The following is a 27,571-nucleotide window of genomic DNA, read 5'->3' as shown; positions in this document are numbered from 1 at the left end:
CTCAGTAAGGCCATAGACTTTACGGTCAGAGTGGGTGACGTTATCACAAGGAAAGAAGAAATTACCTACCTGGTTTGTATTTTAGAGAACAATCTTTCCAGTGAAATATGGCAACAAAAGTAATCAAGAAAGTCATCCAAAGAACAAGATTTTTGGCTGGATCTCCTCATTGGTCAGAAGGAATGCACTGAGGACACTAGTTGGAGCACTCATCCAATGTCATTTTACTATGCCTGCACCTCGTGGTACTCTAGCACCTCAAAGGCATTAAAAACAAAACGTCAGACCTCGCAAAACAAACCGATAAGGTTACTACTAAACCTCACACCTAGGACTCACCTAACCCCTGCTCATTATGCTAGGGTGGGATGGCTCAGGGTAGAGGACAGAGTACAGAAACTTGCAATGGGTCTGGTCTTCAAGATATTCAAGGGACCAGTGCCCATGTACCTGTCTGACTACTTCAAAAGAGTGAGTAATGCCCACGGGCACAACACCAGAGGGAGCTCCACTGATCTCATTCCCCCCATATTCGGCACAAACATGGGGATGAATTCATTCTACTATTATGCCACCAAAATGTGGAATACCCTACCAAACGTCAAAAAGTGTCACTCCCTACCCTCTTTCAAAACCACCATAAAAGAGCACCTGTCTGCAATTTGCAACTGGAGCTAGACAATTCAACCCCACTGTTTCTCTATAAATATACTTTTACTGCTCCTAGTTTTGATGATCTCTTGGATAGTATTGTATGTCTTTATATGTCTTGATGAATTGAATGCACAGGATGGAAACAAGCCCTCAGGGCTTTTTATGTTATCCTAGCATTATTGTATAAGTGTACTATGCACTTTTTGCAAACTGTCAAAAACGACATATGGTTAGAAGAGAACACACTTTTGGAGGCCCCTCAACATGTGATTCCAGTTTGGGATTGATTGGATGGTTCATGTACACCACTAGAATCTGAGATGCCACCCAGTTACACATTTTGTGCATTTGGAAATACGCTCTGAGAGCAGTGGAGTGCACCCGGGGATGCTGGCCTTTAAGAAATTCTGAGTTTTAACTTGGATGAAGCTTCATGCTAAATGCGATAGTTGTGGCTTCTTTGGTAGCCTACTCTATATTATATTAAAGTATTAAACACGCATCTACGTGTAACAAAACAGGTTAATCATAACTTGAATTTTAATGCGTTTCAAAATATGCTTTTTGTTTGATGTCAACACCAGAGCACATTGAAATTAGAGCAGGTTCTCAAAGCATATTTACGAATGCACCCAAATATTACATTTGTATGATGCCACTCTGTTGTTTTGTTGCCATTAGTAGGTGTATTAATCTTTTAAATTTAACGTTAAACACAGAGAGACACTGTAATGTTAGTTATTAAACTAGATATATTGGTAGTGTAGACAAAAATGGTAATTAATGCTATTCCGACATGTGTGAGTGCGCACAGTCCGCACACGCATGTGAATACATGCGCCTGTGTGTGCGTGTGTGTGTGTGTGTGCATTCATACTACTGCACACTAAATACTGCATACTTGCATAAGTCAGTGGCCCACTTGGGCCACCCTAGTCAAAAAACATCTGCACACGCCAGAAAGAAATCACCTTCCACTAACTTTTGAAACCAATTACAGGCAAACCGTATGGAGGAATATCAAAACCCTCTTGACAGTCATTGTCACATGACTCGCAAGATAATTTGTACCAAATTTAGTGGGGAAAATATTTTGTGGTAGATTGGATGCTGCATTTATTATTTTTGCCAATTTGTGTACAATAAGTAGAGTTGTGATGATGATGTATTGTAGTGAACAGGTAAATAAAGAAATAATTCCACTGAAGTTACCACATGTGCATGGACTGATGGCAACTGCAATTTGGTTATGATTCATTGAAAGAATATTGTATATGCATGAAGAATATGCTGTTTCTAGTAGTTTAAAGTAAAACAACTGAAATTATGACCTTTCCCAACTTTCTAGGGTATCTCTCTTTTGCATATGCAGATTATGCACTGAATAGCCTTCATATATTTTAGCTTGTGCAGTACAAAACTCAGACATCATGTAATCACATTAATTATGTCTATAGCTGTGCTGTGAGGAGTGGAATGGACCTGAACGCCCTCATCACAAACTACAGAGCCGAGGACGCGAGTAAGTCAGTTGTGATTGGATCTGGCCCTGTGGCCTGCTGCTCTTTTGAGCAGATTTGACCTGAAGTCCCTTTTGTTATTACACATTTTCAAACAACTGACAAGGCTTTGAGGCTGTTGTCAGAGACAGAATTGGTTGTGTTTATTGTTTCAGTGATATACAGCTGAATTGCTCAACAAACCGTCTGGCTAGTCAGCATCTTGCTCCTTTCTGAACTCCCCTATGCTGAAATTCGCCTACTGACTGGCCCATGCTTTTCATTAGAGTTGAATGTGGGCTATTATTATTGTTGTATGTCTACAACATAAACAGTCACAGGATTTTCCATGAGTGTCCCAATTCAGGCATATCTTTGTTTTCATCCTTATAGAAAAACAGACGTGGATGCAACACAGTCTGAGCTCAAAATACAAACCTGCTGACTATGTAAGACTACAAGCCATTGTTGCAGCCAAGCGTCAAGAATCTGAACTCATCGGACAAAAGGTAGATTCAGTCATAATACAGTTATTGTGTATCATTATTACAGTATATTAGCTATTGTATTCAAGATAATTCAGCATCGGATGAAAGCAGGACACAAAACTTACTCACCAGCAATGCCATTATATTGTATTATTATTGTTTTTACAGGGAGCAAACAGTCTTCATTACACACTATTACACACTTATCTCATTGGGAAATACTTGAACTGATAATGACACCTGATATGGAAGGTGTGAACACCTCTTATGGTTGAGCAGTGTCTCTGTCTCTCTCTTTACCATACCAGTGTTTTACGTGTTATCAGAGTACTTGGAGGCCAGTCTATGATGTCGGTCACTCTAGTGCAGTAACCATTATCAAAGTACTTCGAGGCCAGTCTATGGCATCAGTACTGTGGTGTCCAGCATCTCCATATTTGGGCAAAAAGCAGAGACAGACACACACGCAGAGATAAGTAAGAAGGCCTTGCCTTCTTACTTCTCCTGTTTCTGTAGCGTGAGGCAGCTTGATGTACAAGTACACCCCCTGAGAGTGAGTGACATGACGCTAGTATGTCGCAGGGATTTACCCCAAATCCAACCCTTGATGCTGAGTGTCAAGCAGGGAGGCATTGGGTCCCATTTTTAGAGTCTTTGGTATGACCCAGCCGGGGATCGAATCCCGACCTCCCAGTCTCAGGGCGGACACTAAAGAGATACCTTGAATTTATTACATAGATAGATAGGTTCACACAGCTGCCATTTTGCTCTTACTGTACGCCACACTAATTACGTAACATCAAAATGCCCTCGCTCTCTCTCACTCACACTCACACTCTCTTTCACGCACACACATGTGTATTTCTCATAAACATCGTTAATTGCGCACTCATAAGTTGCCTAAAAATATCAAGCAGAATCGGAATATCATCATAAAAAAATGGTCCTTTGAATATTCACAAGGCTGCCTGAGATTTCAACCATAAAACTGTTTGAAGTTCATAGTCTCCTGCCTCTCAGCATATGAGCGGAGCAGAGAACTTAACCCTTGGGGCATTGGAGATTAGGCTCTCAGACCTGCAGTGTTTTAATTGGTAAACTGTGGCAGGAGATTTTTTGTATCTCATTACAGTTGCCCGTGGCTCATTCCAATCCGTCTCTCTGCATAGACTAGATAAGATTGGCTATGTTCACATTCAGCTGCCATGCTGAAAGGCAGGCTTTTTGAGCATCTCCCTATGGTGATGGAGGGTAAATAAACGACTGAGCCGCTGCAGGGGATAGGATCAGATTTGCACACACAAGAATGTGGCAATGTTTCGTACTGTAAATACTAGAGCCTTAAGTATTTGCAGGACACCTGATAAAAGACCTGGGTCAAGAGCACTGTAAAGAGAAGACGTGTGTGCATGTTCAATGACTCTCACCTATGGATGAGAGTCAGTAAACCACTCCATGTCATACACGTAAACCACCATAGCCTATTCTAAAGCTGAAATTTGTTTGAAGTCTGTATCATCCTGGGTGATTCATCGATGTATAATTGCTGCTTAGGTGAGATTTCCATTGTACAATTATCTGAGCCAGTGACCTGTGCAAAAAACACTGATAGAGGACAATGAAGCGCTGCATTGTGCAGAATGCCCCCCTCCCCTCCTGTCTCCCCATGACAAGAAAATGCACGTAAAATGATAGTAGATTAAGACCCCCACCCCCGCGCCTTTAGAAAGATGGCTCATGCATGCTTTGCGTGTTCCACTTGATCATTTCAATTTGCAACTGTTCTATTCTAATTTCATGTCTCTTAACATTGATATTGTTATACTTTCATTCCTGTGGGACGTGAGCCTCACAAAGTCAGTATTTCAATGACAGAGCCATACATACAGTACTGTCGGAATAACCAAATGCCTGAATAAACTTCTCCCTTGGCATGCAGACAGTGAGAGAGCATTTTACCCTTGACTATAAGATAAGGATATGACCTGCTTATTGCCTGAAGATATTTAACCCCTGCTATGACTTCTATTTTTATTCACAAAGTGAAATAGTAAAATTATGCTTTTTCTCCAAAGCGCTTTACAATGTGCATTACAGTACATTCACACACACATTCACACACCGATGGCAGAGAGAGATAACCATGTAAGGCACCAACCTGAGAGCAAGTTATGGGTTAAGTGTCTTGCACAAGAACACTTCCTTCCCCACAGGATCCTTATGATTTCAAGACCCAACAATGGCAATGATAATGGCCATGTTAATAGGCTTATTACCCTATCTCAGATTTAGATTAGTCAAGAGATAAACTCTGCATACCCAAGGGGAATCTTTTCTCACAGCTAACATCAAACAACAATAATACATAGCAAAAGGGGAGCAAACACATGAAGTACCAAATGACATGGAAATACAATGATTAACAATAGTTTTTCTCTGGTTTTCATGGCAAATTCCACTTCCAAGGAACTCTATTTGTCATGTTCTAATCTAATCCTTCTCTTGTAGGTTCAGAGGACTCTGTCTGCAGCCAAGGCGACCAAGGAGAGCTCGGCTCTGCGGCAGCACAGACAGGTGTGGGCCGGGGAGTACTGCAGGCTTGCTAAGGCTGAGTAAGAGACCCCTATTATTTCCACCTATTATCCTCAGCAGTTTTCTGAATCCATATTATGCCACACAGCCACCTTTTGTATGTTCTATTCATCCAAGGCAAGAAACTGTATCTCCCAATGGGTCCTGCAGTCGGACAGATATCCTCTTCAGAGTTAAATCAACACTGAGAATTTTATTGTGTATCTGAATGAAAAAAGAGTGCAGAGAAAATAGGTAGAACTAGAGAAAGTGCTCCTCGGAGCACAGGTCTCCGCCAGGTCAGGTACGATATTGTGGCCTCCTGGTGGCGCTATAATAGGCCAATGTGAAAAGGGTGCCATTTATTCTTCAATCGGACACTGCATTCATGATTTGAGGCATTTTGTTACAAAAATGTGTGTTGCTAAATTAGACCTGCTGGTGGCGCTATAACAGGCCAATGTGAAAAAGGGTGGCATTTCTTCCTTGGCCTAGTGGGAATGTGCGTGTGAAATTTCATGGAAATCGCAAGCTGCGTTCATGATTTGAGGCATTTTGTTCAAAACGGACCAATCCTGCAAACTTTGGAAGCAAACCTTAGCCAATGAAGATGGAATATGGGAAATCGGACAGGTCCGTGTTGATCACATGACTATAGAGATACTGTGTACCGATTTGCATGACGTTTGGTTAAAAACTGTAGGAGTAATGTAAAAAAATGGGTTTTGCACAAATCGGCCTCCAGGTGGCGCTATAACAGGCCCATGTGAAGAATTTGAGGCAGAGGTTCTGAATTGGCATCCAGGGAGTGTGTGTGCACAGTTTCGCAGCGACCGGGCCAACGGTGCCAGAGATTAGCTGGTAACACACGGACACACAGACACACGGACACACGGACACACGGACGGAGGGTAAAACATACTCTCTCGCCATGCCTTTCGGCCTGGCGGAGACAATTAAACCAGGGGGAGAGAGATGAATCCAGGAGGAAATAGGCTCCCTGTAAAATGTGTCGATGGGTGATTTAGCATGGATCTGATAACTCAAAACAGCAGAAGAGGGAGAGGATAGGGAAAAAACTCTAAGCTGTAAAGGGGTACACTTGGGTTGAAATGGGAGTGTTCGCTTCACCAAGTGAAGGAAGTGTAACACTTTTTCCCCTGCACGCCGATGCAGAGAGACACAAGCATGGGACTTCGGGCCCCAGCGGTGTCATGCATGGTGAAGTGAGAAGGGCAGTGCTAGCTCTGGGGTGCAGCCTGTTTGCGGACTAATGACTGTGTCTGAGCCACACAAGGTTAATGGTGTACACAAGCTTGGGTTTCAGTAATGAGCCGAGTCATAAAGATGCGCTACTGCTGCCAATACTTTAAACATATAGCCAAATAAACACACCTTACGATTCATTAGCCACTGTGCAGTGTGGTGAGAGAAGCAAGTTTGTTTCTATAGTAACTGTTCATTTAGCTTTTCTAGTTTTAATTGTAAAAAATCACACCCAGTGTGAAGTGAGCGGTGATATTTATGAGTTATTAATTTCATCATGTGTCTCGCTAGCCAATCACAGCACGTCCTGCAAAGCTTCGCCTATGGGCGTGTTTTCCACAGCATGGCGTCACAGCGAAAGACAAATTTTCACGACGGAAAGAAAAACTTTCACCACGGATGGGTCCTAAACCCTCTTATAGGAGTGGTTGCACCACTCAAAAAGAAAACCAAGCCACACCAAGATGTGTACATAATATTATGCCCTTTTCTGTCCTTCCTACAACAGGGAGAAGGCTGAAAGTGACCTACATGAATTCCTGCAACACATCAAGCCATGCAGTAGGACAGATACAGCTATCTTCACCCTTCAAAATTATGGTAGGCAGCAGTACGCTCTGTTTTCAGATAGTAACTATGCAATATACCACTTCAGTACATAGTTAACATGCATAGTAGTATGTATCTGTGCATATATTCACTGTTTGCCTTTGTGTTCTTCCATGCTTGCCATTAGGGCCGTTCCTGGAGAGGGAGAGAGAAGAATTCAGGATTGCCACCGTGGAGCCTGTTTCTCAGCTTAGGGACGACCTGCAGTTCAGACTCAGCGATGTACAACATCAGCAGCTCATTCCCCGTTCATCAGATTGGGAGCAAGTACTGCAACAGGTATCTATCTGCAGACCTGAAGTAAAACCAGGAGAATGTATGTCTTTGACCACTGCTTGTAGATACATGGTGCAAGGTGGCGCATGGTCTAAAGCACAGGGTGAAAATGCGGGTGTCCAGATCCAAATGTGGTAGTTAAACAAGTACCTATGCACAAAGTGAGGCACAAGGTGTAAAAGGTTTGCTTAACTAGCAAAATTGCGCTGCATTTGCCTCAATTTGTGCCAGGTGCAAGATATGGCTCATTGTCTTAAAGACAATGGCTTTAACTGTTGGTGGCAGGATTTCAATTAGAATCACAAGACCACTTCAACACACGGTGTTAGCACTAATATAGACAGAAATATATCTCTAGCTTCTGGATTGAAAAGTGACACACTACAACTCTTGATAGCATTTGAGTCTGAATTTATCAGGAATACACAGCTCGCAACGTGCTCAACAGCTTATGTCCTTGGCTGTTTGGTAACAGTTTGGCAATGTTTTATCCTTTCAATGTACATAAAACTTTCCACAATTAATCTTTACCTCTCTACAGGTTCCAAAATAATGGTGTCTACTCTGCAGAGAGTTGAAATAAATCAAACTCCTGCTTGCTCACACAGAAGGTCTCAGCTTGCACACAGTGCCATATTCACTCCTCATGAATCTGTTGTTTGTTAGTGTCCCCAGTCCTTAAGTCTCTCTCCACTTTTAAGTCAAATCTCTGCCATTGATTCCCGTAAAGGCTTTTGCTTTTCTTTTCATGATGTGAAAATGAATGGTGAGATTAAGGAGAAGGCAGGAGAGGTGTCTTTGAAAAGCAGACCTTATAGGGGGGATGTGTTGTCTACCAGACATTTTATCTGCTATGTGTGTCACTTGGCTTGCTTTTAATCCCATGGTGCCCCCACTTCTCTTTTATATCCCAGCCTTGCTGGCCCACTGAGCCAATGCCCACCTTAGTGCATAGCCACAATAGAGTAGCCCCCACCGCCTCCCCTCCACCCCACCCCGCTCCACACTGCCTCTTCTTCCCTTGTTCTCTTCACGTTGTCTGTTTATTTGCTCCAAAATTTCTCCAACCGTGTTAGTCCCCCCCCCCCCCCTCTCAATTCAATTCAAGTCAAAGGAGCATGGTAAATATACGTTACACTGCCAAGTCAAGTGTGAAGAAAAAAATCTAAGCTAAGAAATGTACAGTATGTACCATTAAAATAGAAAAAAAGCAATGTGTAATCAGAGCTGTGTCACGTTGCACACACACACACACACACACACACACACACACACGCTTGGGGCCAGAGAGGTCTGCAGAAGACACACAATAATGTGAATTCATCCGACCAGGATGGTTTACCAGGCTAGGTTTTTTCCAGCACAGGGCTTAACTACTTCAACCCTCGCGTCCTTATTCTGGGGCGAACAAAAAACCAAAATGAGGCACAAATTGTCTCATTTTGGTGAAGATATTTGGTGGAAAAAAGGAGGGGGCCTAGTAAAGACCCTGTATATACTGTGGGGTCTCTCCATCCCTGGATGGAGTCTAAGATGGAGTCTACACAAGAATGCTATGAATGGCACTAGGTATCACATCGACGGACCACATCAGAAAAGTGGTCCTCGGCCCGGACCGCTGGCGTAGCGGTCCAGGCAGCTAGGCTACTATGTAGCCTGACTGCGCACCGCGGGTTCGAGTCCCGATCCCGACGGCCTTTGCTGCGTGTCACTCCCCATCTCTACCCATTTCCTGTCAGCCTACTGTCCTATCTATAAAAAAGGCATAAAAAGCCCCAAATCAATCTTTTTATTTTTTTATGTGGTCCCCTAGTCTACGGGGACCTACCGCGTCAGGCACCCGGAACTAGTGGCAGGCAAAAAGACACTGTGGGAGCCAACCCAGGGCAAAGCCAGGAAAGAAGCGCACCACCTACGTAGACACACTGCTGCGCGACTGCTTAGCTAACAACACTGTAGAGCTCAAAACCCTGATGCTAGATAGGAGAGTGTGAAGGGCAGCGATCCAGGAGTCCCAAGTTGGTGTTGGCTAGACCGCACTCTCGCATCGCGCATAGGGTCTAAGTGGTTATTCACAGCTCCATACTTTGTTGAATTTGTCGGGCACTTCCCTTCTTGGAAAAAAAAAAATCACACCCTGTGTGAAGGAAGCGGTGCCTTTGGGGCGGGCCTTAACTCATTTCAGTTCGTCCCTATTGGTGGTCTGAGTCCACTTACCAAATCTGTACTTGGTAGCATGCTGCAAACTGGAATGATGGCTGTTTAAAGGCCAGCCAATGGGCAGACAGATGGGGCGGGGCTTAAGTAATGACAGTGAGTCCCTATTGCTGGCTTTAGTCCATGTACAAAATTTGTACTCCATAGCATGCTGCGAACTTGAGTTATGGCTGTTTGAAGGCCAGCCAATGGGAAGACAGAGGGGGCGCGGCTTCAGCAATTCATGCTCGTCCCTATTGGTGGCAGTAGCGTATGGTGGGTTCTAACGTGGACCGGGCCAGATTCTTAAACCCCCCCCCCGCGGGCCGGCGGGGGGGGGGGGGCTCGCGCAACGATGGTTTGACGGGGAAACCGGTTTTTAATGGCCACCCATTAACAATCCGGCCGAATGCAAATAAGCCCGATTTGAAAACAAAGGCGAATTTCTGTGGTTGGCTACAACAGAATGGGTGATGGGGTGCTAATGTTGTTATGTTGATTTTTAGTTTTTTTCCCATGGGGGAGCAGAGTTTTCCAGACCGGGCCATGGCCCCATTGGCCTCTATGACGATACGCCCTTGATTGGTGGTCTAAGTCCACATACCAAATGTGGACTTGGTGGCATGCTGCAAACTGGAGTTATAGCTGTTTAAAATCCCGTGCTCATACGGGCGCTGGGGGTCCCTGGACCCCTCTTTGATAACTTCATCAATGCATGCTCGTGCCTATTGGTGGTCTAAGTCCACATACCAAATGTGGACTTGGTGGCATGCTGCAAACTGGAGTTATAGCTGTTTAAAATCCCGTGTTATAAACGGGCGGACGGACATAACATCATTGGGGGTCCCTGGACCCCTCTTTGATAAGCAGTGGCACGAGTGGCCAAAGAGAGGAGAGATGGCATAGGCAATGTCCAAGGCCGTGTGTGTGTGTGTGTGTGTGTGTGTGTGTGTGCGTGTCCAAATACCAAATGTGGACTTGGTGGCATGCTGCAAACTGGAGTTATAGCTGTTTAAAATCCCGTGCTCATCCCGTGCTTAAACGGACGGACGGCCTTAACATACGCTGGGGGCAAGGGGCAAGGCTGAGATATTTACGATGAGGCCGACAAAATGGCCAGAGTGGCGCTGTTTTACCCTGCGCCGACCTGTGGGTTCAGAAAGAATTTATTTTAGCGCAAGTGAATGGGTTTTTTGACAAACTTTAGACTAGATTGTCTTACTGTAATAAAAATTGTCATAAATTCTATATGCTTCCAGTCGCTAGTTTAAAGTCTCCTTTCAATCATCAGGATATGCGTTTTGCTAAATTATGGTTCTATTTATTATAAAATTGACGATAAAGTAGGCTATTCTCTAGGAGGGGCGGGATGATTTGATTGACACGCTACACAACCAATAGCATTCATTCCCCGCCCCCCCGCTCTTGATTGACAAGTTACCCAACCAATAATGGTCTGAACTCATTCTGACGCGTATTGAAAGATGGCGGACCTACAGTCTTGCAGCAAAGGCTTAATTTTCGGTCTGTAGAAAGCAGCGGAGGGGGTTTGTCCATCTCATTTATACAGTCTATGGCTGGGGGTCCCTGGACTCCTCTTTGATAACTTCAGCAATTCATGCTGGTCCCTATTGGTGGTCTAAGTCCACATACCAAATGTGGACTTGGTGGCATGCTGCAAACTGGATTTATAGCTGTTTAAAATCCCGTGCTCATCCCGTGCTCATACGGGCGCTGGGGGTCCCTGGACCCCTCTTTGATAACTTCATCAATTCATGCTCGTGCCTATTGGTGGTCTAAGTCCACATACCAAATGTGGACTTGGTGGCATGCTGCAAACTGGAGTTATAGCGCTGTGCTCATCCCGTGCTGAAACGGACAACGGACAGAACATACGCTGGGGGTCCCTGGACCCCTCTTTGATAGCCAGTGGCACGTGTGGCCAATGAGAGGAGAGTTGGCGTAGGCAATCGCCAAGTCTGTGTGTGTGTGTGTGTGTGTGTGTGTGTGTGTGTGTGTGTGTGTGTGTGTGTGTGTGTGTGTGTGTGTGTGTGTGTGTGTGTGTGTGTGTGTGTGTGCGTGTGTTTGTATGTGTTTCTTCTTTGCCGCCAGGCTCATACGGACATACGGACAAAGTCAAGTGTACGGGCGCTGGGGGTCCCTGGACCCCTCTTTGATAACTTCATCAATTCATGCTTGTGCCTATTGGTGGTCTAAGTCCACATACCAAATGTGGACTTGGTGGCATGCTGCAAACTGGAGTTATAGCGCCGTGCTCATCCCGTGCTGAAACGGACAACGGACAGAACATACGCTGGGGGTCCCTGGACCCCTCTTTGATAGCCAGTGGCACGTGTGGCCAATGAGAGGAGAGTTTGCGTAGGCAATCTCCAAGTCTGTGTGTGTGTGTGTGTGTGTGTGTGTGTGTGTGTGTGTGTGTGCGTGTGTTTGTATGTGTTTCTTCTTTGCCGTCAGGCTCATACGGACATACGGACAAAGTCAAGTGTAGAGCGGTTGGCACCGCTAAAAACAGGAATGGCCTGGTGAGTTTCATGAATGGGGTACATTTACCTTTACTAGAGGTGTGCTGTGCGGCCCTCACACCTACTTCGCACCACTGATGTATTGAACCATGCAGTTCAATACATTTAGACCACTTGAACTCAATGGACACACTGCCATGTTATTTTCTGTCACCCTATTACTTTGAATGGCGTGCACGTTCTATTATATGGACGTATCAGGTTTGTTTATGATTGTCTGAGTCAAAGTGACGGTCAGTGGTCTGCCAGCTGGTCCGCCTGCCTGCTCACCCATTTAGCCCATTCTAATATAGGATACAGTATATGGTGATCTCTGACGTCATCATTATGACATCATAGTACCACTGTCATAGACTAGCCTCTTCGTACCATGGTAATGAGTACAGCACTGGGTACTTTGATAACGGTTACGAGTACTCTGAAGTTCAACCTGGCTTTTGTAGCCAGGTTGTTCATGTGGGAAGAGGAAGATAACTACATAGCACGTTGTCTCTCCAGGTCAGTGCACATCTGAATGAGAATACAGGTGGTTCTCTGAAGAGTGGTTGAAAAAATATGTTGCTCTGAAGAATGCTCCAATTGTGTTTAATAATGTTTCTTATTTAGTGACCATGGCACTTTGAAGTGATTTATCGTATTTTGTGTCCTCGTTCAGTCCTCGTTCGCCATGCCTGTAGTCTTGTCATCAAACTCTTCCTATGTACAGTATGTACCACATACTGTATATGTCTTAATCGTTGGAACTGGCTGATGGAATGTCTGTAAAGCGTCTGTGAAAGGAAATTATAAGATTGTATTTCATCAGTGGCTTTTCCATCGATAGTAGCATGTAAATTCCCTCCATCTATTTTTGTGATTTTTCACATCCTTTTTTGCTGTATTCCAAACATAGTTTCAGGCTTTTATTAGTTTTATTCAAATATTTTTGAAATTCAAGTACTGCATGTTCTTCAAATTACATTAAATACTTTTTAATACCCTCAGCCATTTTACTACTGAGTGCTAACGGGAAAAGACAGCATTAGCTCAACCACCCAACCATGTCTGGTAGGGAAGGCTTTAACCTTGGATTATAATTATTTTTTAAAAGTGTAACTTTAATTTTGACTTTGATTTGTGTCAATAGTTTTATTTGCCCCGTGGGGACAAATACATTTCTACCTAATTACCTTTCCTTCAAGAATATTTGTTCTCTGTAGCATCCAAAGGAAGTTATTATTTTTGGAGCTTTATTGACCATAACAAAGGGAGAGACACGGCTTGAAAAGTAAGGAATCTCTGTATATACGTACGCCTGTAATCCACGTATCTCGAGAACCGTCCTACCGACCGACCTCAAACTCGGCATGCGCGTTGCCGCCGATCCAAGGGAGTTCCGTGCACGGCATCGAGTCGGTCAGATGGGGGGGGGCTTTTATGTAGGAACTGCTTGGAAGATGGGGTAGCCTACAGGGGGATTGGGGGCCACGATGAAGTGTGGGTGGGGGGGGTATGAAGGTATGGGGTTGGGTCAGGTTTGGGGGTATGGGGGTGGGGTGGCAGTTGGGGCGTATGGTGGTTGGGGTTTATGGGAAAATCGGCCTCATGGTGGCACTATAACAGGCCTGTGTGAACAATTTGTTTGTTTGCACCAGCGGTGCCTGAGATTAGCTGTTCACAGACAGACAGACAGACTCACAGGAGCGAAAACATTCGGCTGTTCCGGCCTGACACGATAACAAATAAAACCACAGTTGTAGATGGGATTTTTGGGGGTCTTTTCTACCTTTTTATTGGCTAGAATAGTGAAGAATGACAGGAGACAGGGAGTGACACGCAGCAAAGCCCGTCAGGCTCATCGAACCCGCGACTCGCTGTCAGGCTGCATTAGAGCCTATATGTGGTATGCGCCTTAACCACTAGGCCATCGGCTGCCCGACAGTTGAAGATGTGATTGGAAATCAGCGTAGACTCCTCTGGAGACATTCTCGCAAGGGCATCGAGATTTTGGCATGTTGATTCTAGGGGTCTTTTTGGCGTATAAATGAGGGCTTGATTCTACAGGCGTGGCATAATGAATAGGTGCTGGAATGGAAAATGAGGCCCAAGTTTGAGTTACTATAAAACGTCCTTCATGGCCGTTTTTTGGGTGAGAAAGATAATTGATATGAACATATATTGATCGGAGATGGATTATTCTGAGCATTTAAACCACACATAGGACATGTGAACTGCGACTTTAAGGCACCACCACTACCCTTCCAATGGCCTGTTTTCCCTCCTGCTGTCGGGAAAGAGCTACAGCAGCATCGGAGCCAGATGCTGCAGGATGCTGCAGGATGCTGAACAGATTATTCCCGAAGGCAGTGAGGAATGAGGATCACAAATGGAGTGTGCCCCCTGCCAATGCCCCCCTCAAACTGAAGTGAACTGGACTGCACTTTCAAAAATGCTCAACAGCACTTTCACATGTGCCTCTAACTTTAATAATATATATTAAAAAAGCACTACAGCACTTTAACATACTGCACAGCTAACTTTTTTTAAAATGCACTACATGCTGCATACTACTTTGTTTTAATTTACTTGTTTTTAGACCTGGATTTTTATGGATTTTCTAGATGTTTGTTGATGTCTTTTCATGTTTCACTACAAGTAGTTAATGGAGAACAGCATTTTGTTTTCTTAATGTATACAAGTACACAAGAAATATGACATAGGGTGAATTCATCTTGAAACTTGAATCCTCTTAATAGTTTGAATTCAAAACAAACAATAAGAGATTATTGATGGAAATATTTGCGATAATGTTGAGAATACAAAGAATTCATGTACAATTTAGTTGGTGTGAAGGCTAATGAGAAAGCAGAGGGGATTGCAAAGAGAGCTTTGAAATAATGAATGTTCTTTTGAAAAGGTGAGGCCAAATCATTAATAAGAAGGGCAGTAAGGTGGCAGAAGAAGTGGGACACACTATGACAGCATACATACAGTAAACCAATTAAGGTGAAGGCTTTCAAATGGAAGAGCAGAAGAGAGGAAGTGTTTTTTCAAGATTAAGATTTGGACATGCTGGATTAAATTCAACTCTTTATTTAATGGCACATTTCAGATGAATGGAATGCTGCAAGGCTCTCTTTATTTTCCTTAAGGATTATATCATTAGATCTTGTTTTTCTTTTCAGTAGTGGTTACTATCTACCTATACATGTTGGATTATGATCCACCATTAAATTCTGAAAAGGAACAATGTTTGTAAGCTACTGTTAACAATGACCCTGGAGAATACCTCTGTGGGCAATGCTTTTAATTTTATGAATTTCAATTTCATGTGAATTATATCTTAATTAAATTGTTCAATAGTGAAATGATCAAACATATCAGACAGTCTACAGTATATTTCCTCAAAATAAAGTATTTAATTTGGTCTGACCAGAAGCAGCCTCAGGGATAAAACATATTCACACCAGCAATAAAAATGTATGACCAGAGGGGGAATTTCAAAATTCAGTCTGACCCCCCAAGTATCCAAATATCACCTGTATGTGACAACCACAAAGACCCAGTAGCACCTGTACTCTATTGTTTTCAAATCTTAGCATCTGTTTGGAACTGTTTTGAGTTCTATATTTTGATAAGAACAGCATCTGACATCAATGCTTACTTCTATCTATATTACGTTCGCAAGGAGATGTATGTGGGTTGTCTTAGTATCAATCTCTTCCTTCATAACAAGCAGATTTTTCTCCTGAATGACAGAGAAAATAACGTGGATACAATTACTCACTATCGGCAAATGCATCTGATTTATGAATGTTTCTTGTTGCTTGTCAAAAAACAAACACAAACAGAGAGATCTGACTTGAATCAATAAGTTAATTTATAGAGCATTGCAGGAGGACACAAAATGTTGTTAGGGTAGGTAGATACACTAGATAGATAGATAGGTAGACCTTTATTGATCCCATGAGGGAAATTCAGTGAAACTGTATGTTTGTAAATTCTCAGTGATACAGAGTCAGAGGGGGGGAATGTAATGACATGAAAGCTGATTGGTGTGAAGTTGGGTTTATAGAGAATGTTTTGGTCCATGTGATGATGATTTACTCCACACTATGAAGGATTTTTGTTTATGGCATATTTCTTTCCCCCCTCCACTAGGTCAAACCATAACCATGCCATGCTGGGAGGTTTACTGGGGTTCAAACCATACACATGCCATTGTAGGAGGTTTATTGTATTAGGGTGTGCCCCAATTTTAACTATGGTTCCATCTCTTCATTGACTGCTAGGTAAACTTTGTGAAAGACCAGCAAGCAGGCATCAGTGTGAAACTTATTGCAGAGAGTCTGGCCTTGGAGGAAGAGATTGCTGCTCTAGGTCTGGAGGTGAGAGATCCTTCGGCTTGATTCCATGCATAGACATGCTTTGGTTTTAAACCTATCCAGTCTTTTTGGTATTAATATTCCAAACCACTCTGTCCTGTCTAGGACCATGTTAGTAGTACTGAAGAGAATCTGCTGGACATGGACCAAGTTCCAGAGGAGGTGTTGGAAGCAGACTGCCCCTACCCTGAATTGAAAGAGTCACTGCTCCAGGCCTTCTGCTCCCTGACCGAAAAGTATCAGAGCAGACTTCAGGGTCTCCATGACAGCCTCCAACAATTGGGCAGGTTAGATTGGACAACTATTACACTTCCTTCGCAGATCATAGTCTGTCTCTCTTTCTTACCCTCCTAATTACTCCTCACATGGAACAGATGCACCGATTTCCCCAGCTGTCATGAAACAATATATATAATGACAAACAGTCTTCCGCGCATCTTGTTAAAGAAAGAACTAAAGACAAAAAAACGCAGCAGACTATCAGCATTGCTGCAGAATCATTTCTCCCCTTTGAAGCAAGCGAGCTGTTGAATAGGTCAGGTTTATTTTGTAAAAGTGTCATGGGGGGGGCATTTTATGGAGTTGTGGCAATATGCATTTCATCACTGTATGTACTGTGTAACTCCATGACCAGCCGCTAGGCTTATGAACTGGACTACTAGTTTGTAGTTACAGATGGGCGATGTGCAATAACAACGTATTATTATTCCCAGTGACACCTTTGTAATGCTTTTTATGCTTACTCAAATATTCAGTATATTTTTATATTTGTCTTCTCTCAGATTTAACCTGTGACCCCTCTTGTTGTGCTGTGATTTTAACTAACCTTACTGTATGCCTGTATGAGCTATGGGATACCAGAATTTCCCTTCGGGGATTAATAAAGTCTATCTATCTGTACATCCTAGAAATGAGTCACACGAAATGATGTAATATAGTGATGTTCAGACAGTCTCTAAAAATGGACCTCTATCTAATTTGCTTCAGGTTCTGTGGCTGGCCTGCAGAGGACCATCAACGATTCCAACTGACAGTGAGCCATTACCCTCATGACATGCCTAACCACAGAGCACTGTACATAGACATGCTACAAAGGCTCTTCCCCCAGAGAACCAGAGAGCAGCTGGTGAGTCCTTTTGCCAAAGTTAGATGCAGTGTGTGTAAGAGTGCTCTGAAGAAAATAATTTGGTTTCCATGCATAAAACATACTCTTAAATGTTCTTGCATGCAGATGGATGCAAAACAGGCATGTACAACTGCAGGTGTGCAGTCTGTCCACTCTCTTTCATACACACACATACGCGCACACGCACACACACACACGCACGCGCACACACACGCACGCGCACACGCACGCGCACCGCACACGGACAGATACAACCACACAATGATCTGCTCAGCAGGCTGCAGGATGTGCCATGTCACCCTCCGTGGACAACTCCCTCACGCCACTACTGCTGCTCCACATATCACCATGACAACCGCCAGTCCCCCCCTGCCTTGACACCCTTAGACCTGTCCTCCTATCCGTTCCGGCTGGGTGCTACATTTAGAGCCCTGATCGTTCAGCCTCTGCAGGCTGGTGAGGCGGAGAGCTGTGTTTCCCGGCTCTCATCCCACGACACTTTTCTTACTTTCCCACAAATAGATACAGAGTCAATGGAGTGCTGACTCCCAACTAATTCAGCTATTAGTCACAATTAGGCCTGCTCACTTACCACAGGTAATCAGCCCAAATTGTAAACGGAAATAGCTGAAGCCTTGTTTATAATGTGCACAAACGTGACTCCGAAGATTGTATGTGGAAGAACTAAGACGTATTCATCTTCCATTTTTGGGGGCATAGGTAGGTACATTATGTGTGTCTTTTAATATGAGGTCTTTTCCCATGGCAATTTTCTTCCAGAATTATCTAAATGAGATATAAAGTATTGCAATACTTTCTTAAAACCATAGTGCACATTAAGGGTGAGCTCTGTTTCTGTGTGAAAATTCCCATCTGCTCATTAGACTCAAAATGAATCCTGTCAATTTTGTCTATTTGGCAGCCATGGGCTTTCCCTCATATGTGTTCTGTTTAAAACAAACTTCCGGGCCAGCGGTCCGGGTACCTAGGCTCCAATATAACCTGACAGTGCATTGCGGGTCCCGTTCCTGTCGATCTTTACTGCATGTCTCTCCCCATCTCTCTCTCCCTGTTTCTGTCCATCTCCACTATACCTATAAATGGCAGAAAAGCCCTAAAAAATATCTTAAAAAAAGAAAAATCCCTGGGCTCTGTCAGACAGACAAGCAGGTCCAGTGTCAATCCTTATATAGTTAGCATGGGGATTATAGAAGTCATGTGACCAATAATGCTTTCTACGGAGTCAATTAGGCTTAACTCCTCCATTTTGCTCACTTTTAAATCAGAGCATTAGATTTAGTTTTCTTTACAACTCTACAGTCCAATTTCATCTGCATTCAATCATTTCTGGGAGATGATGTCGTTTTCTGCTGATGTGGTCAGTATTCCTCTCAGATTACCATGCAGGAAAGAGACATAACAGCACTATTTGATTGCAGGATGGTTAATGAGATTGGTACAGCTCAAACCCTCTGTGTCCGTATCTACTTCAACTGGAGAATAAAGACACAGGGGTGTTGAAAATGCTGCCTTTGTGCTTTGATTGTGGAGACTCAAAGTGCCATTGCAGCGGTCTAACGTTGTCCATGAGCCACTTTTGTGATGTATTGTCGTTCTTCTCCTCTCTGTTCTTTTAAACGAGCAAAGGGATTTGGCTTTGATTGGATTATGAAGACAGTTTTTGTTTCTTCCTTGATCTGCGAACATTGAGAATGAGATCTTGTGATTGTTTCCGACTCTAGCTATTCAAATCATGCAGAATGTAAAAAGAAAAAAAGAAAAAAGTAGATAGTTGTTCCCAATGTGTGGGTGTGATTGCTTCAGAGTTTCTTTTTCCCAGCTGATCATTTAGATTTTGATCTGTGTTCCTGAATCCTGACAGAAAGTGTTGTGTTCTCTGGTGTCCCTAGTCTAATCTATCAGAGTATATTATGCCCCCTGGTGGAAGTAGCTTGCTACTGCCTGCTACGGTGTTGATGATGAGCTCATCATTACAAGTAAGTGGGATGCCAAACGCATGCCACAAAGATTTGACAGGACATGTCCTCATAACGTTCTCTGGAATGTTTGTAGATGCTCCAGGGAGGAGTCTTTATTTCTTCATTCCAGGAAGGATCGCTCCATATGTAGGTATCACCCTGCAGGGGACTGTCAGAGAAGGAGTTAAACTAGTGCAATGCCACTTTAAGAGCACCGTCCTTACACAGCACATGCACTGCGGTTCACATTGGCGCATAGGTACAATATACACATTATGTTATGCACAGAGATTTTACACAAAAGCACACATCAGCGCTTGCATACTGCAAGGCAAAATTACATACATACTGTACACATTGTGGTGAGGCCCATCAGATCACATATTTACTGATGTACCTTTGTCCAGGGCTCCGGGCTCACCAAATAGTTGCAGAACAAAAGTGAGGACAGCGGCTAAGGAAAGGTTGAAAACTGAGAGACGAAGAGGGGACGGATCTTCCTTTAAGTTCTGAAGATGTGCATAAATAAACAGGTTTTTGCTTGACTGCCCCTGGCGCTTCTGTTCCTGGCACTTGTCAGCTTACTCGTTTTCAATAAAACCAGTCAGCCGTCTAATGCCTTCCCACTGTCAGTTAGCCGCCATTAGCCCATAGATGAATATCATTCCCTCTGTTCCAATGAAGCAGCCATGTGGTGCTGCCTCTGTATGAGTGCTGACACAATGATGAATAACTACAGGCAGCTCTCACACTCACACATCAGAACCATTTCCCTTCGGACATTTCACACAGAGAGAGGGGAGAAGGTGCATGTTTAGACCCCAACACAGCCAGAGCTGTGAAAACAACACAGTTTCTGCATTGATCACGCACGCTGCCCTTATCTGTAGGCTATATATAAACATATATACATGTATAAAACAATGCTGTGGGGTTACGTGATAATACGTTACATGACATGGAATGTCTGACGAGCAAAGTATGAATTGTGCTACAGAATATGAATGAACCTATAGGACGAAATGACATGTACTGTTCAACGATGAAATGAATTAAACAGACTCAGTAATAACTTGAGTGTCATGCCACTTGCCGGACCTCCCCATCAATGACTGACCTCCCCATCAATCTTGTTATGTTCCAGACGGAGCACGAGCGAACCTGGGATTGGCAGCGCTTCAGCCAGGCCCAGCTGAGTGTGATAGGCCAGAGCTGGCAACGGGGCCGAGATGCCCTCCTGACCAGGGCCCTGTTGACACTGGAGGAGGCCAGGCTCGCCCACCAGGAGGAGCTGGAGCTCCATAGAGATCGCCGACACCAGCAGCACATCTGCTCCCGCCTCAGGGGCAAAGTTAGTGGATATTATATTGTACGGACTATTTCACCAAGCGGTGTCTCTTAGAATATATGCAGTAGCTGAAAATCCCCTCCAACGGCTTCTGGGTTTGTGCCCAGCGACATTATGGCTCAGAGAAGTACTTATGTACCATGTATCATGCATTATTGCTGGCAGTTACGCCACAGTACAATGCCTACAGAGCATCAATTCCTTCATGAGTAGAATCTATAACTGCAATATGCCTGCTCAGTGTTCTGCAGCCAATATAGAGTCTCTGCAGTCTGCCTTTCTGCCCTATTTCTTTGTATGGTAGAATCATTCACATTTGCTAGATTAGGGGACATTGAGCTGGTTTCTGTGATATTCATTTTGCCTTATACTTACCTCAAAAGTTCATCATATTGCCTCGAGTGCGGAGGTACTTGTTCTGAGAATTACTTGGTTGGGCATACAGACAGACATGTAGTATATACACACTGACTAGGCTGCTTATTACACCAGCCAGCCTGCCAGTGGCTCACACTTTAGATGCCACTTGGGATGGGCTGTGAATGCAAACAAGCTAATAAGGAAGGCCTTGTCTTGCTAGCATGATGTAGCTGTCTCCAGGGTGTTCTGTGTTTGGTTTTGCACAACAAACAAGTAACTCATGGAAAGAACATCCCATTTTTTATTATTTGCTGTAAGAAATCAGCTCATCTGTTTACATAAGTCATGTTTGTAATCTGTAGTTTGGACCATGCTTGTTGAATGGCCTTTCAGTGCCACTATAGCCGATAAGAAGACATTCTGTCCTGGGGCCATGGGTCACGTCCACCAACAGGGACAGGAAGTCAAATGGTTTAGGTATAGTTTAAGAGCTTTTTGAACAAAACAATCTGCTTGAAAATCCTTACATTGAATTCCCACACATGGATCAAGAATGGCTTATCTTATCCTATTTTATAGTTTGAGAAACCAGGTCATAGTTTGGTAATGTGTATGTATTTAGAGTATTGATCACACCTACTGTATAGCGTTCGGAAGGCAGTTACTGTACGACAACACATCATGACACATCGTAGCTGTCAGGCAGAAACCTTGTACAGTATGTCCAAAACCGTTACTGTCCAGGAAATGAGAAAAAGAACCCTGCGTACCAATGGATCCAAAATTGTTATTATTTACTCAAAAGCTCTTGTTAATACTTATCATTGGTTAAATATTTATAAACCCCACAGACAGACGTAACCATTTTCAACCTTGTATCCCTATTTTGAGCATGTCGTTACAGGCGAACATTTTCAGTTTTTCTAAAATGTAAAAGAAATAGCAGATCTACCATCTCACGTGTTGCATTGCTACAGGCTGTGAGCTTAGAGGTCAGCTATTTTCGCTACTTCTGCACAACACTGTCATACGATGAAGTATAAAATAGGCCATTAGTTTAAGTAAGTATAAACAGGTAAAAAATGGAGGGACAAGGTTTCTGTTCAACAGCGACAATGTTATGAAATGCAATAGCAGGGTTGTTGCCAGGACATTTTGTTAGCCCTCCCCAATAGATAGGTAGATACCTTTTATTGATCCCGCGGGGGAAATTCAGGCGCCAGAGCCAACCCAGCAGTACGAGTTACAGATAAGGACAAGAAGTACAATAGGTACAGAAGAATAACATCACATCATCACAATAGATACACCTTCAACAAATATAAATAAAGTATACAGACGCATACACCCTATACAATCATCTTGCCTAGTGCAGAGCAAGAGACAATGTCAATATAAATATAAAAGTATACAGATGTATTATACGCTCTATGCAATGCAAACAGGAATGCTTGGAACATGAGACGGTATTCAGCTGAATTGACAACCACTTGGCCTCAATGTGTATCCATGCACTGTAGTCAATCAGAGCTGAATTTGTGTCATTTGGAGAACACCTGATCTGTAAAATATAAATTCACTTCTTTAATTGTCTGAAGTGAACCATGTTTCATGTATGTTTTAGCCCCAAGATACCAAACTTTCAACCTTCACACACGTGTGTGAGAGAGATATAGGTATATATAGATAAAGGAAGTGCACACATGCATGCATATTTGCTTGCACGTGTGTGTGTGTGTGTGTGTGTGTGTGTGTGTGTGTGTGTGTGTGTGTGTGTGTGTGTGTGTGTGTGTGTGTGTGCGTGTGCGTGTGCGCGCGCACGTGCAGGGTCCCAGATGGAAGTCTGTTTCCAGCCAATCTTTCGTTTCAGTGCCTTTATCATGGCAGCACAGTGACGCGTCCAGAGGATAAGATGGATTCTCCTTCCATTCAATCTGCCTCTCTGCTAATGTTTTGTTTTTGCAGCTGCTGCCTCTGTCTCCTGTAGCATCCCAGAGTTGATCATGATTTATTGACCGCCTCTCACATCAACCATGCTTTTATTGCATTCTGATTGCATTATGTGAACTGTATGATTTTGGCAGTGGATGGTGCTGCTGTTGGCAAGTCACTGTCCTCCAGAAAAAGAAAAGTCCTTTCATTTCATTTAGAACTCTGTCAAAATGGTGTCATAACTCTATATGCACAGTGCAGCTTGACAGATACATACAATTTTAGTGTGAAATGACAAATTAATATAATGTGACTATAGCAAACATTGGTTTTACCATGGTGCAGCATTGCCAGATAGACTTGACCATGATATGATTCATACAACATCAGTAAGTACAGTTACAGTTAACTACTGTATGAATAGGTTCACCTGACCATTGACAGCAGTCAAATATGCCTCATAGTGTTTATGTTTTTAGTTTGTTCCCTTGCACTATCCTATCAAATGTTTGCTTTAAATGGAGGAGATAGTGGAGATCCAGAAGGACATGGAGGGCAAAAGTGTGACGCTGCGATTATTGTGCGCGCCAGGTTACAATATTCTTGAAATGTTGCCACAATGTGCCAACACGCATGAAAGTTTCTGTTCCAGAGATACATGCTGATGTCCAGCCTCCCTCCTCATCTCACCTCCTGTCTGCCAAGCTGGGGCCAGAGAGGAGGTTCTCGGTGGAGGTGAGGGCCTAGCTTGGACAGAATCAGAATCAGAATCATCTTTATTGTCACATCACAGGTTTACAGGTGTAAAACAGTGGGTGAAATTTGTTTTTATGCACGCTGACCTCAGACTGACCTCATCAGGAACAGGACTGTGCGATGCTAACTGTTCCCCTTCTAGGGCACATTATATGCCGTGTTAGGAACCCCAGTTTAAATGGTGTGCCAGAGCCAGTTTGAACCTCTCTGCTTTGAAGGGCAAGTCTGTCCCACAGGCCAAGACTTGAGTTCTGACCGATAACCTTTGGAACCTGCACAGATGGCTGTAGCTGCTGTGCATGGATTCATCTATATGGACACAGATGATATGTATCATCACACAGCTGTTGCTATTGAACTTTATGGGGACTTTTAGTGAAAGGTTATACAAAGAGAAGATAGATTGAAATGACTGTGTGTAATTGTAAAAAAAAGTAAAATGGAGGAGAAGATTACTGAATTTCTAAAATCATACAGTTTCTTCCTCCACTGTCAGGATCATATCTGCGAAAGAAACCGTAATTATTGGCTGTAAATCGTAGGTATTGTAATTGGGTATCTTTGTTCCAGGCTTTTAATTTTAGCCATTGTGAAGAAATTACCATGGTTACGGTACTCTGAAAAACCCCAATACCCCATACTCCGCAGTGGTATTTATTTAGCCTCCCACAGATGTCTCACTCTCTCAGACATGTTTGATGAGCTATTGTACATTTCACATCGCCGAATGAAGAATTTTGTTTATGACACTTTGTAGCGATGCACTCAGGTGGGAAGAGGTTGAGTTGGCCAGTACAGTGACGGCAACGAGAAATGAAGTGAGATATAGTTAAAAATAAAAACCCTCCGTACAAGAAAATGATCTGTCATCCATTGCAAAAGTTTGTTTTCTCCGTGCCTGTTTCCCCCGGAGGACTTTGTGGTATCAACAGCTCTGTTACATATTAACGTGTGCTAAGGTACAATACAGTATCTGATCCACATGTTCTCCCTGACGTAATCACAGTCTCTACTAGGTGAAAGCAACACCTCCCCAGGTGCTGAGCGGTGCTGTGTGGGATGCTATGTAGCGTTTCTGGACGTTCTGGCACCCTGTATAGGCACAATGGAGAACACATGCTGTGTTTTTAAAGAGGGAGATAAAATTGCTTTCACAATAAAACTGTATTAGTATTATTATCACTGAGGCCACCTCTGTACTTTTGTCTCATTGCTTCCTCTATTGCCTCTTCTTTCAAAACTGCCCCCCGATGACTTTGACCTTTTTCATTGTTACAGACCGGCAGTGTGCTCACTTGTGAGGGACTATTTGGGAGGTCAGTGCCCACCCTGCAGGTGGCGCTCAAGGCAGTTGCTGAAGTTGCCGAAGCACCCCTGATGCCACCTGCGCACTGTAAAATCCTGAGTTATGCCCCTTACCTTACTGAATCTGATACAAGCAGAAAACCTGATACGAAGCTCTGCATTATCAGCTTGCCTGGCTTGCCAGCAACATGTTCAGGTTACGGTACACAGCATTGGCCAGGTTATTGCGTGGGTGAAATAGGTCCTCTTCCCCTTGTTAGTGTTTGTGTTTACAGTACTAACTTCACAAGCTGTAACAGTGCAACACTCAAGAATTGTTAAAGCGAAATATGTTTGAGTGAGATTATGCATGAGGTGGTCACTCATTTGTCACTAAATGACCAGGAATGGAAAATGTCCAACCTTCAGTGACAGAGACATCACAGTTACTTTACAAATACATTAACAAAGTCTTTGAGGAAGAAAAGGATACTATTCTTTCGTCATTGTGACATTTACACAGTGGTTGGGTTTTTTCTGTGCTGCCATGAAAAAGAATAGGCGCCCATTTTCTGTTGTCAAAGATTTCACAGAAAATGAGATTATGATGACAAAATACTGTAGACTGTAGGCTACGTAATGAGTGTTTTATTCTCTTTGTTCCTCTCCAAAATGTATTTTTTCATCTGTGACATAACATTAATCCATCAGACTTCTTCTATAGATGACTTCACATTCACAGCAAACGACTGGCAGTCAGGGACAGAAAGAACAGCCTCTCCCAGATGCAGCAGCTACTGATGTGGAAGCTGCGTACGTAGCCTACTCTAAGACCCTCCAAGGTGCAGCAAAGGAAACTATACCGCCTGGCTATAACAAGAGCTACATCCCGGGCTGGGAACAGGAGTGCAGCCGCCCCTGCGTGACCACCAGCGGGCTGGCTCCAGAGGCAAAGTGGACACGACTGTAGCGGCACTACTCCTGAGGCTGGACGTCACCTGCAGGGCCAGGTGGACTTGGATCGTTGAGTTCATCGACTACTCCCACTCCAGTCTAGTCACAAGGCGTGGCAGACCGGCAACCAACTCCAGGTGCCCGGTGACACCATCGCGTCCCAAAAACATGAATGGCACATCCTGCATGACACCACAACGATAGCAGCAGCTCCAAGCAGACTCAAGTCCCACCATCCCCACAATAAAAGGAGGCACAAGAGATGTTCCATTCTATCCCTGAGGATCTGTCTATAAACGCATGGCTGGCGGCATCTTGGAAACAAGAGTAGGAGATGGCCGGGTCAACACTACAATGGACCCTGCTGAATTGCCTACGTACAGGGGTCGGCCGCTTCAATTCATCTATGAATGAAGTGTGGCTTGGAAGACAGCACAGCATGCGAGTGCGGCAAGTCTCAGCAGACTGACAAACATTTAATTTCACTTGCCCCCTCTACAGGCCACCTTCAGAAGCCGGCCACTTCGATGTGGGACCAGAGACAAGGGCATGGCTACACGACACTGAGCTTGCCATCTGACGATACTTCAGTTTCTTCTTCAATACTTCAGTTTTAAGTTCAGATTCAGATTACTACATGCCCTGAGGTGGCCCAAAAACGTGTTCACAAAATGGCTTATTGTGTACATGGGAATTAAAAAGAAAGAGACAGATGTGAAGTTTGTATAATGTATAAAACTTCACATGCTACCTCTCTCACACCAATTTCTATATCCCCCAAAATATATTTTGTGCGGCTCCCCACGGTGTGTTTGCATGCACAAACTGGAGGAAAACTGGCAGAAAAACTCCTTAGACAGACTTAAGAAAATATCATTTAATGTGCTCTGTGCTCATAGTGAGGGGCACAAAGTGAGGGGCACATAGTGAGGGGCACAAACTGTGCACGTGACCAGATAGGCCATATACCACCTCTTACATTTCCAGCCTCAAATGCAAAGCTAAAGTATTGTGGTCAATACACATTACACACGCATGCACGCACGCACGCACGCACGCACACACCTGTTTATATACCCCATCTCTTTAGGTTTCCAGCATGAAACACGAAGCTATCTTATCTGGGCCAAGGCAGAACTTGATTGATGGTGTAATTTTAGGGCTAGTTATCCAGGGTTTATTGGTGGGAGAAAAATCAACAGAAATTCTCTGCTATGATTTCTAACCTTCTTCTGATTGAGCAACAAAGAATCCATCCATGAAAACCATTTAAGAAGTGGCGTCAAATACATTTGGTATTGATTTTATACACACTGTTTTCTCTTGATAATTGTTTAAGTATCAATAATCTTTTATATTTTGTATA

At 43.5% G+C, this 27,571-nt stretch overlaps 1 protein-coding gene across 1 annotated transcript in view; it reads left to right on the top strand.

Annotated features, from left to right (window-relative positions):
• Window positions 1–2,115: 2,115 nt before the first annotated feature.
• LOC311064411 (coiled-coil domain-containing protein 148-like) overlaps window positions 2,116–27,571 on the top strand; it is a gene marked incomplete at its 3' end in the record, with an annotated part of 33,247 nt that continues 7,791 nt past the window's right edge. Inside the window, exons 1-9 of the mRNA XM_084084241.1 lie at window positions 2,116–2,176; window positions 2,547–2,662; window positions 5,150–5,253; window positions 6,987–7,078; window positions 7,215–7,366; window positions 16,374–16,469; window positions 16,572–16,753; window positions 17,454–17,592; window positions 20,716–20,922. Coding sequence (XP_083940367.1) covers window positions 2,131–2,176; window positions 2,547–2,662; window positions 5,150–5,253; window positions 6,987–7,078; window positions 7,215–7,366; window positions 16,374–16,469; window positions 16,572–16,753; window positions 17,454–17,592; window positions 20,716–20,922 — 1,134 coding nt within the window. The 5' untranslated portion in view covers window positions 2,116–2,130. The remainder of the gene's footprint in view (window positions 2,177–2,546; window positions 2,663–5,149; window positions 5,254–6,986; window positions 7,079–7,214; window positions 7,367–16,373; window positions 16,470–16,571; window positions 16,754–17,453; window positions 17,593–20,715; window positions 20,923–27,571) is intronic.

Source organism: Gymnoscopelus microlampas (genome assembly GCF_963454915.1).
Source record: "Gymnoscopelus microlampas genome assembly, chromosome: 17".
Lineage (NCBI taxonomy): Eukaryota > Metazoa > Chordata > Actinopteri > Myctophiformes > Myctophidae > Gymnoscopelus > Gymnoscopelus microlampas.
The sequence above is the reverse complement of the archived record's forward strand: the minus strand, read 5'-3'. Positions and strand labels throughout refer to the sequence as shown.